The 12,004-nt window shown below is 41.4% G+C and overlaps 2 protein-coding genes across 2 annotated transcripts in view; one reads left to right on the top strand and one right to left on the bottom strand.

The window, feature by feature from the left end:
- The window catches only part of mcu (mitochondrial calcium uniporter), a 210,555-nt gene extending 203,669 nt beyond the window's left edge, over positions 1 to 6,886 (bottom strand). The window contains exon 1 of the mRNA XM_072282654.1: positions 6,679 to 6,886. Within this exon, the coding sequence (XP_072138755.1) occupies positions 6,679 to 6,795 (117 nt within the window). The 5' untranslated portion in view covers positions 6,796 to 6,886. The remainder of the gene's footprint in view (positions 1 to 6,678) is intronic.
- micu1 (mitochondrial calcium uptake 1) overlaps positions 6,167 to 12,004 on the top strand; it is a 130,017-nt gene continuing 124,179 nt past the window's right edge. Inside the window, exon 1 of the mRNA XM_072282652.1 lies at positions 6,167 to 6,187. The gene's annotated coding sequence lies outside the window, so the exon portion shown is untranslated. The remainder of the gene's footprint in view (positions 6,188 to 12,004) is intronic.

Raw genomic sequence — 12,004 nt, 5'->3', positions numbered from 1 at the left:
TAAATTAAGAATAAACTATATCAAGATGACACATTGGCTTGTAAAGCATGCCTCCCTGAGATAAAGTACAGCCAGTTGTCCCCTAATAAATACAACCTTTAAGTAATCTCCCTCTGTAGAGTCACCAAGAGAAATCAGATTTTCTTCCTTTGCCACATTCAGAACTGTCACTTGTTAAGGCCTATGTTATAATCTCTGTGTTCCATATCAGTTTCATTATCTGCCACAAAAAGAGCTTTAAATTTCATCTTCAGATTTCAAACTTGGTCCTTAAACTTGTGTAACCATTTGTCATAGTGAATGAATAACATAATTGACCAAATATTTGGGGAAAATTTTGAACTAACAATAGGCCATGCAGTGTGCAGCTGTATCACAATGGATGGGATGTTGGAACCTATTACCCAGAGGTTTTATTGTCCATTACTCATGTCTGCACTCTCTCAGGTAAGCACTGTTGCCCCTCATAAAAAAAGCAAGTGAACTATTGCTTCCAAGTTTCTCAATTTACAACAGTCAAGTTGGGTTGTAGCAATGTAATAATGAACTGCTGTAGCCAAACCATTTGACACTGTTTCATGATCCAATGCCAAATTCATGAAAAATGGCCACTCTAGTTTCAGTACCATTGTAATTTTGTAAGAGCAAAACTGATGGCAGAACTAACTACACACATACACACAAAATCTGAAAAAGATTTGTTACATCCAGAAGCTTTTCCAGCTTTTAAAATGAAGTTACATTTTAGGGAAGTTCATGCTAATAATGTTTGGAGGCTACAGTTCAAATGAAGCATTCGCACTCCGTTTCATTAAATGCCTGTTCCTTCAGTTTAAAAGATATTGATTAATTATCATTTTCCAGATGGTATTCCCTTCTAGTCAATTCCATGTTGATCATTTGATACCATTTAATTCAATGCCAGCAAAAATTATACGTGTAGCTGGGGAATCTCACTATTTTCACCTCAACAAACTTTTGGTAACTGCACAGTTCTCATATTTTACTTCCCCAACACCAGCTCAGATGTTTAAAATGGGATGCAGAATCTCCATGCGCTAACTAAGGAAATGAAATAACAGCTAGTTAAACTGTCTCTGGTTACTGAATGAATATTATTAGAGCAATAGAACCTCCAAATTCATAATTGGATCTACTCTCAGTGGCCACTTCATTAGATAGCTCCTGTACCTAATAAAGTGGCCACTGAGTGTGTGTTCAGGGTCTTCTGCTGCTGTAGCCCATCCACTTCAAGGTTCAGCATGTTGTGGGTTCAGAAATGCTCTTCTGCACACCACTGTCCTAATGCATGGTTATTTGCCATCTCTCTCATGAACAAGGAGTTTTCGCCCACAGAACTGTCGCTCACTGGATGGTTTTTGTTTTCACACCAGCCTCTGAAAACTTGTGCAGGAAAATCTTAGGAGATCAGCAGTTTCTGACATATCAAACCACCCTGTCTGTGGCACAACAATCACTCTATGGTCAAAGTCACTTAGATCTCATTTCTTCCCCATTCAAATGTTTGATCTGAACAACAACTGGACCATTTGATCACGTCTGCAAGCTTTTGTGCATTGAGTTGCTGCCATAAGATTGACTGATTAGATATTTGCATTAACGAGGTCTATAGGTGTAACTAATAGAGACAGAGGAGGCCCATAAGAAGAGCAAGAGTCTTAATACCAGAACAGACTCTCACAGACAAAGGCTAAGCTATTGTTGACCTTTAAAGAGCTCTGCAGTATTCATTGCACCACCAGTATCACCTCAACTCTTGGAGTTAGGGTTGAACTTGTATCCTTCTAACTGAGGTGGAAATGCTTGCAGTGGAACAAGTCACATTGATGACTTTTAACCAGCATCCTGCATACCACTTCATTACCAATTTCTCAGTTGTCACTCACACCGTATTCCTCACGTAAATCACTGGCTGCAGTGATGACTGGCTTTGAGGCTGTGGATTCACTTGGTGAACTTCAGTTGTTTGCACTATTTCTTTCCTTCCCCTGCACAATTGTGTGTTTGACAGTCTTTTATGAATGGGTTCTATTGGGTTTCTTTTTATTGTGGATGCTTGGGAGATGAATCTCAAGGTTGTATATAGCATACATACTTCGATAATAAATGTACTTTGACTTTGGGTTAACAGCGACCAAATTAAAGCAGCAGACATTGGATAGGACAGTCTGAAGCGAGAGAAAAAACAACGTTAAACACTTTAGATTTTTGATCTTTTAACAAGTCAGGAAGTGTTACCATTGACTGTTTGTTTCTTCCAGCCATTTTTTTCCCACCACCATTTTATTAAACTTTATTCCACATTTGCACCATCTGCTGTATTTTGCTTTCATTTCAGTCACAATTACGTTAATTAGAAACAACTTAAAATGAGAAGAGTCAGCTGCAAAACAGCTGAGGTACTCTGATAGCAACTGGCTCAAAACTAGCATTGACTCATCACGGATATGATGGGCCAAACTCTTACAACAACACTCTGCTGTACAACGACATCAACTCAATCCTCAAAGCTGGTCTTGAGCTGGTACATCTGACTGAGCATACAAATGCAACATTCAGGGTGACCACACAACCCATTTCAAGTGCTCTCCAAGCTCTTTGCTTCAAGGCTTGCCAGATTCTACCAGGATCAACAAAAACATCACTTCATCTATATTGAGCTCCATCTGCAACAGGCAGGACTTCCTGGTGACTACCCATTTTAATTCTACTTCCCATCCTGACATGTAAGCTGCCGAGAGGAAGTTAAATTGGAGAAGCAACATCTCATATTCCATCAAGTTAGCCTCCAACCTGAAAGCACTAACACTGATTTCTCTAACTTCTAGTAATTTCTCCCCTCTCCTGCTTTTCTACCCCATTCTGGCTCTACTCTTACCTCTACCCTTCTCCTCACCTGCCTGTCACCTCCCTCTTGTACCCTTCCTCATTCCCCTTCTCCCAGCCTCTCAGATTTCTTCACCCCTTTACCACCTAGCATCTTGCAGCTTCTCACTTCATCCCCCCATTCCCCATCCACCTTTCCCTTTACCTGGCCTCACCTATACCCTCCCTCCACCTTCGTATTCTTGCTTCTTCCCCTTCCTTTGCAGTCCTGATAAAGGGTTACAGCCTGAAATGTCAACTGTTTATTCCTCTCCACGGATGCTGCCTGACCTGCTGAGTTTCTCCAGCATTTTGTGTGTGTTACATCACCTATCAATTTAAGGTTACCTGCTTGCAATTGATCAGTATATCATTAGTACTTACAACAGCAGACACATCACTAAACAGCTCCACATGTGAATGTCCCTCACTAGGACTTCCTCCCACATTTATTCATCCAAACCTACCCACGACACCCTCTGTTCACTAATGTTAACAATATGCAAATCTTTGCTAAACAGCACCTGAGAGCTGTAGCTAGCAAGAATAAAGGAAAGGGCAACTGGTCATTGCCAGACATCCTCCATCTGGTCACACTAGCTTTTTGTTTTATAAAGAGGATGCCAGACTATCACATACAGTGCTTTCTTTGGAAGTATCTGAAGTCCTGGAGCTTGACTTCCCTACAAATGGTCCTAGCGGTTTGATCTAGCAGGGGTGTACCCATGTTGCACTTCAATTATTGGATTTATTGATAATCTAATGTTAGTGGACTGTAGATCTAGTTTAACCCAGCATCTTTGCTGTGAAAGACAGAAGACTGCCTTCAGTTTCTCTGTGAGACCTTCAGCTCTGGTGCAATTCAGTCACATTCTGCACTCTCCTCAACAACGAAATTAGAAGTCTGATCTGGAACAACAATACTTTTCTTTGAAACTGCCTTTCATAAATTGCATTGTGGGATGAACAGTGTTCATGGAAGAGTGAATTTCTGTGGAACACTCACCCCACAGAAGCATTTTGAAAAGCAATGATATACACATTAATGTCTGAAATAAATTAGATCTGCAGATTTCATTGGACATCTGTGCCTCTGGAACTGCACCAGAAAGTAAACTAAGCCAAAATTAGCATCAGTTGGTTTGTTTGTGCATAGTTGTTAGCACTCACCTCTGTGCCAGTGATCTTTGGGATCTGAACACACAAGTCTAGTTTGATGGTCCACTATTTCTGCAGGAGTGCTGCACTGATGATGGCTCCATCTTTCAAAATGGGACTTTAACCCCTTTGCCTTTTAAGCAAAGGAAATAAAGGACACGTGGCCAAGACTTGTCCCGTAAATCAACCTTAATAAATAAATGATCTGATCTTCATCAGAATGCTGGTCAATCAGCTCACAAACTGACTTCTACAATACAACACCAGCTATGAAACACTTGGAATCATCCCAAGGATACAAATGGGGGTTATATAATGCAAGTATTACTCTCTTTCACAATGGATTACATGTAACCATTTAGCCAAATTGATATTGCTGGAAAACACTACTGAGAATGCATTCATCATAATCACATTTTCAGTGAACAGATCATTTAACATATGTATTACATTCTAACCTCTAGTGCCTTCAGTATCTTAAACAATTACTTGCCTTGTCCTCTCTAGATAGTACACAATCTTGTTCATTATCTTTATAAATATTTGAAGATATTTATATTCTTCATTAATATTTAAATGTTAGTTGTACCTCTGTCAGTAAAGTATCATCTTCCCTACTTTCAATATCTTGAAAGATACTGTGCATCAAGGTAATCAGAATACACCCAAACAGGAGTCAATGAAAATCCCAAAATGATTTCTGAATTCTCTTTTCCTTCATCGCAGGAGCATTTATCAGAACAAGTAGAGAGTTACAGTGGAGTGCGGAATTCATAGGAAAATCTGTATTTCTCATTGTGCCAAGTAATTTTGTTGAGGGGAGGTTTCCATTCCTTCCTGTGTGGAAGGCTATCAAATTCTACATTTTCAGTTTTTGTAGCCCAGCAGGAAGTGCTCCCAGGACTGCAATGTGCTGATTCTTAAAGGCATGAAATGTGAACTAAACCACACACGTACAAGTTACCTGCAGTGATGTACTCTGAGTGCTGGAAGTGAAACGTGTCCATCCCCCCAAAAAAAATGCTGTTGGTAAATTAATGACTCCGAAGGAATAGAAAAGATTTAGTGGATGTAAACTTTCACTTCTGAGAACTCTGGGTGCCAAAGATATGAGGGACTTGGGACATAGTCAACTTGGATGAGTGAGTGCAAGCTAACTTCAAGATGAAATGAACAGATGGATGTTGAACAGCTATGACGTGCTGAACTATTGATAAATTTTATTTAACGAATCCTCAGTTTGGATGCAGGTACCTTCACCTACTCAGCACAAGTTCACTCCCAACATCATGGGTGCCATATTGACACCCAGCATTCAAATACCATTGTCAACATAAGAAATACAAATGCTTCCACCTCACATCCCTCCTCCTTGACACTGCCTGCATGCTGAGGCACAGCGCCACAAAATGTGGGTAAGCACCTGATAGCTCCTAGATCAGCAGCAGGGATAGCTCAGCTGAACCATTCCTTTGACTGACACCTACCAGCCTTCCCCCTTGATCAGAGAACCTAGGTTCGATCCCAACCCTTTCTGGGCCGTCCCACAGAAGAGAGAATTCGCTAGACAATAGAGCCAATTGGTTTGTTGGCGTTTACCAGAGTTTTGAGGTTTTTACCCTCTTGGTTTACTCTCCTACCCTCTACCTCTTGGTACCTACCGCCATTCTCATTCAAGACGCAAAGCTTTCAAACTGCTTCTCAGCTGCAATTGAGAGCGGCTGGCCGCCGTCAGGCATGTTAAGATTTACTATCACAGGAGTGATCTCACACATGGATTCAGCACGGGGCTGAACGGAGAGGGGTGGAGAAGGGGTTTAAACTCGCACCCTGTTCCATGTTTCCACATCATTAGACCGGACTACTGCGGCATGCAATAATCCTGTTGCTACCGGAAGGTTAGGCTCAGTCTACACATACATACACTCACTCTGAAGACTCAAATCATTTCTCGACACCATACTCTCAGTCACTTCAGGCAAGCGCTAGTTTTGGATTTTACTTTGCAATCCGAGTGGAGGATCTGAGGTGTCGAGGGGCGGCGTCCGTGTTAAATTCCTGTTCACAATTCACACTGATCATCAATATCAGTCTATGCTTTGGAACCGTATGTCTTGCAGGTCACTTGTTACGCGGCCCTGCGGTAAGTAATAGTTTTCTTGTCTAGTCCCTCTCGCTTCGTACTAAAGCTTCCAACCCAGGGAGATGCAGTCGCTCTCCACCCTTCACTATACTCTCGGTTACCCAAACAAAAAACAGCATATCAACTTTTAATCCACCTCTTGTCCGGAATCAGGGACGCGTTAGGCAAGTGGACAGTTGTTTCTTGGAATCAATCCACATTATACGGACAACCCCAAGGAAGAGGAGCGCTGAAAGGTCACCGACCTGAAACCTTAACTTCTCCCCATCCCTTCGAATAAGCGCTTGTACAGAACATCACGTTCTGCTTTTATTCAGTGGGACAATTGCTGGGGTAGATGAGCAGCCTGTCCTATGGGTTCTCGTTTATTTTCTCTATCATACACACACACACATACTTGACTCCCCATCTCTTCCGCACACCCTGCCACTCCCCCGGGGGACTCTCTACTGTCTTCCGGATCCGGGAAAGGGGACCCTGTCCTGACTCACCGTCCGCTGAGGCTGCCGCTGCCTGCTGATACCTAGCCCGGTGAAGCCGCCGCCTCCGCCTGCTGCCCTAGTGCTCCCGAGAGCGGCCGAGAGTAGCGCCCTTGCCGCAATCGCCATCGCTGAAGTGCAGCCAATTTTCCCCTAAGTCGCTCCGCAGCGGCAATGGGGGCCACGCCAGGGTTGGGAGCATTGAGAAGGGGCGCGCCCCGCCGCCATCACTCACAGCTCCGTACCAATCAGGGATCAGACTTTAGACATGAGGGCGGGGCTTCATGCTGTCGCTCAAACGCTCCACCATTCGCGAGTTCCATTTGTCAAGGTAAGAAGGGGCTCGAACCGGCGTGGTTTGAAACTATCAATCAAGATACTGAATGCTGTGATTGGCTTGGTGTAGTATGAGGGCGTAACTTACAATACGATCACCAATCACAGTTATGTATACACTCTGCAAATCTGAAGGTCGATTCACTTTTTCCTGTTTATTTTTCTGTTACTCCAGAATTTGTAAGTCACGTAAAACAGAAAACAAATATAACATCACCTTTACTTCAACTATATTAATTTCTACTTTAATATATATAATGGCTTAAAGTTTGTGAAAATTGCTATATAAATCTTAGATTTGCTTTTTTTTTCAAGCGAGTATTACATTTTACCTTTATCCACTACCGGAGCCGCAACTTTCGTTTGCCTCACTTAACTACATACTTTTAAATAGTTATGTGCTTTGTAAACAAATTGGTTCCATATAATTAACAACCATTAAGAAATATAAGTTATAGTAACCAATCAAGAACATTGGAATTATGAGCTTAGATATTTATTTATACTTCGTTCTCTATCTGTCACTGTCATAGTAAGATGCCCTATACTGTAATTGGAAATATCAAATAGCACCAAGAATTTGCTTGTCTCGTTGTGAGAAGAGTCCTCCGAGAGAAATTCTTCGTGTACAACCAGAGTCTCGATCCCAGTACATGCTGCCCTGCAGGAGGTTACAATGCAATTGAGACCATCTCCTTTCCGGATTGTGTTCATGCCAACAGTGTGAGAAGGTCAGCAGTGGTCTTCATCAAGATTTGTCCTGAGTAGCTGAACAATCTAGGACTCTGTGTGTTCAGTGGGCTGGTCCCAGAGACATACATTGAGACTGCTGCTGGATGACCATTGACCTGATGAAAGATGTACTTTGATCTACCTGAAACTTGCTGAAACTCACTTTAAAGAGTTGTCTACAACCGAATATGCTGTACACTGCCACATTCCACGATGCAGAAGTATTGTAAAGCAGATACTGAAGTACTCACTGAAGCTAGGTCAACTGCTGTAAAGACTCTATGTAGAAAAGGTGAGGGATTCTTCTGCCATTGGACACCAAGGGGTTGCTCTGGGCAACCACTTGTCAAACTTACCATTGATGGAATTTTTAAGTTTGAAATATTGACATAATATAAATACAGTAAGTGAATGTAATGATCTGCTTAGTGTTGTATAATGGTATATCTCATCAATAACATATATATTTGGGGAACATTAAGTACTTTTGGAATGTGAAAGGCTACAATCTAAATTTCCATTTCAGATCAGGGATTTCACATTCCCATTTCCATTAGAGGGATCAGAAGTCCATCCAGGATATGTCTTTTTTCTTCAAACAGTTTAAGAAGAGCAGGAGGCAATTCTGGTCCTTCACTCCTGCTCTGCCAATTATCAATGGCATGGCTGATTTCTACCTGACATTGTTTTCCCACCCCATCCCATCCCAACTCCTTTAATTCCTAGGAGCCTATCAACTTCTGTTTTAAATCTGCTCTATAACTGAGCCTTCACAACCTCATGGGACAAAATTCTGAAAATGCACTAACCTGAGAGGAAACGATTTCTTTGCTTTTGCCTAAATAGTTCTCACTTCATTCTGGCTCTTGACTCCTCTGCCAGGGAACCACCTTCCCCCTATGAGGCTTGTATCTGCTTGAAGGCATTCGGACAGTGTGCCATGGCCATAATTTTAGTCATTCGTGTGCCCAAACCTTCAATTACATTGCAGAAAACATTAGCTGATCTTTATTACATTGTTATTTATAGGCACTTGTTTCCTCGTTTATAACTGTAATTATAATGCTGAAGTATTTAGTCCTTCTTAGGATGTAGACTTCACTGGTAATTGTGATATTTATTGTTCATTTCTAACTATATTCCCAATAAAAGAGACAAACTAATGGGTTTGAAGCCATCCGTAGATAGATTACCTCTAGGTAAGACACTAGATTTCAAAATTCAAAGTAAATTTATTATCAAAGTACATATATACTACCCTGAGATTCACTTTCTTGTGGGTGTTCATGGTAAATACAAAAAAAAACTACAGAATCAATGGGAAAACGCTCACAAAAGCAGACAACCAACCAATGTGCATTAAATCTTACTTACTTCTGGTAAGATGGTGCTGTATTCAGTCATGGCAGCTTCTACAGGGTCAACAAAGGGTGCTTCTGTCCTATTTAAACATATTTTTCATGATTGCAAGCTCCTGCTGTAGATTCAGAACTTAAAGTTCTGCAGGTCTACCCCATCAGCGAGTTGCTCTTTGTGGAGAAAATGAAGGAGCTGTGCATTGTGCTGCTGCCTGAATCGAAGGAGGTGTATAGTCTAATAGTGAGTGACCATCCCCGTCGTTATTCTTGTGATCGCAAGACCCCTTTGGACATTGTTAACGTGGAATGCCGCAAGTTCAATCGACTGATTTATTGCATGAGACAAGGGCGTATGGACGGGGAGCTGCGAAAGCCTCACTCTTAGCAAGGACTGGGCCTCAAGCCACGGTGTCACCTGTTTACAGCCACCAGGAGGGAGGCGTTGGAGCTGGTCTGTTCCCAGGGGCAGTGTGGTGTGTTGTCCAGGCTGGAGTCGGTGTCAAGGACTAGGCCTCAAGCTGCAGCATTGCCTGTTTATAACTACCAGAGGAGAGGTATCTGAGACAGTTCACTCCACTGGGGGGGGGTGGGGGGGGGGCGTGTGGCACAGTTCAGACTGGAGTTGGTACTGCCCCCACCCCCCCCAACACCTGTGTTAGCTCAGCAGAAGACAAGTTCTATTTTGGTTGACTGCAGGTTTCAGCATTGATGGTATGAATCTGGACTTCTTTATTGCATGGTTGCACCTTACTGATGCTTTTATGTGCCTGCTATCTTGTACGCGATGTGTGTGTGTGTGTGTGCTTTGTGCTATGTGACTGTTGATACTGTGTTTTGCACCTTGGCCACGGATGGAGTAACGCTGTCTCGTTTGGCTGATTTCATGGGTATTCACGTATAGTTGAATGACAATTAAACTTGAATTGATTAGATTTGAAATTTAAAAAAAGGAAAACAAAATAATAATAAGTTTTAGATGGCAGACAAAATCTTGGCAAATTTCTCAGAAAGTAGAGGCACTTTCGCGCCGCCTTTGTAATGACACTTATGTGCTTTACCCAGAACAGATCCTGTGAAATTATAATGCTGAGGAGTTCTCCCTTAAGTACACTTACGAACTTAATGTCTTTTTTTCAACAATCCAGTAGCTTAGTGGTTATCTTTACTGAGACCAACGGTTTAAATTTTTTGATTCTCAAACTGCTTATCTGTACACAGATTTGGGACATTGAGAGCTTGTGAAAATTGTGGATGCATTTTCTTTCTGACAAATCTTCCAACTTTATTCATCAGCTCTTTGTTTTAATTAATTTTAGAATGATTTTCTTTCAACCCGCTTCCTCCTCCACATTCACATTTTACTTCAATTGTTCATTTCTATTTATGTGCTTTTGAAAATTTTCCTTCATATAGTATGTACTTGACATTCATATAGCAATTCTATGGACGAAATGGATACTCTTATAATTCCAGTTTCTGCTCTTCATCACAGCTTAATGGTTAGTTTTTCTCTCTGGCCAACTTGGATGAAGATTCAATTTCTTGCGAAGTTTGAGAGTAATAAATCCGGTGGAATGCTTTGCCACAGACGGAGGAGGAGGCCAAGTCTTTATGTCTATTTAAGGCAGAGCTTGATTGGTCAGGATGTGAAGGGATTTGGGGAGAAGGCAAGAGATTGGTGCTGAGAGGAAAATTGGATCAGCCATGATGGAATGGCAGAGCAGATTCAATTGGCCAAATGGTCTAATTCTGCTCCTATATCTTATGGTCTTCAGTGACAGATGCCAAACTCACCTTTCGTGGCCTATCTGGAACTGTGATATATGAACCTCAATTATGATTATTAAATAATAGCAACTACCAAATATAAGTCTGCATGAAGTCAAGAAATTTACTTTAAGCAAGGGCCAATGGAAAAAAGGAAATCTGATTGGTTATTACCCAACCAAATTCAAAAGTACTTAAGCCAATTTAGCATGAATAAAATAATGATAAACCACAGATCCTTCAGTGGAATTCTGTTTTATTATCCTAGGCACTGTGTAATTAACGCGCTCCTAAAATCTATATGTATTTGTTTCTCTGCACCATGGGCAAGGATTCAGAACCAGAATCAAGTTTATTATCACTGTTTTATATGATGTGAAATTTGTTGTTTTACAGCAGCAGTACTTCAAATTATTATAAATTTTCTTACAAAATAAATTAATATTACAAAATAAGAAATAATAAGGTGGTGTTTATTCTCCATTCAAAAATCTGATTGCAGAAAGGAAGAAAGCTGTTTCTGAATCATTGAGTGTTCCTGCACGTCCATGTTGATGGTAGTTACATAGAGGGCATACCCTGGATAGTGAGATTCCTTAGTGGTGAGTGCCATCTTTTTGAGGTTTTGCCTCTTGAAGATATCCTCTATGTTGGGGAAAGTTCTGCTGACTGAGTCTACAACCCTCTACAGAATTTTGCAATCCTGTGCTTTGGAGCCTTCATACCAGGCTGTGATGCAACCAATGAGATTGCTCTCCACCGCACATCAAGGGAAATTTTAAAGACTCGTAGTGACATACCAAACCTCCTCAAACTTATGATGAGGTAGAACGACTGGCATTTCTTGTTCATGATTGCATCAATGTGTAGGGCCCAGAACAGATCCTCTGAGATGTTGACATGCAGGAACTTAAAGCTGCTCACTCTTACCACCACTGACCCCTCAATGAAGACTGGTGGGCACTGTCCCAACGTCCTCTTCCTGACGTTCATAATCAATTCCTTGGGTCTTGCTGACATTGAGTGCAAAGTTGTTGCTGTGACCACTCAACCAACCGATCTATCTCTCCCGTACGTTCCTCGTTTCCTTCTGAGATTTTGCCAACAAGAGTGGTGTCATCAACAAATTTATAAATGGTGATTGA

Source organism: Mobula birostris, chromosome 18 (genome assembly GCF_030028105.1).
Source record: "Mobula birostris isolate sMobBir1 chromosome 18, sMobBir1.hap1, whole genome shotgun sequence".
NCBI lineage: Eukaryota > Metazoa > Chordata > Chondrichthyes > Myliobatiformes > Myliobatidae > Mobula > Mobula birostris.
This window is presented reverse-complemented; position numbering and strand designations above follow the sequence as displayed.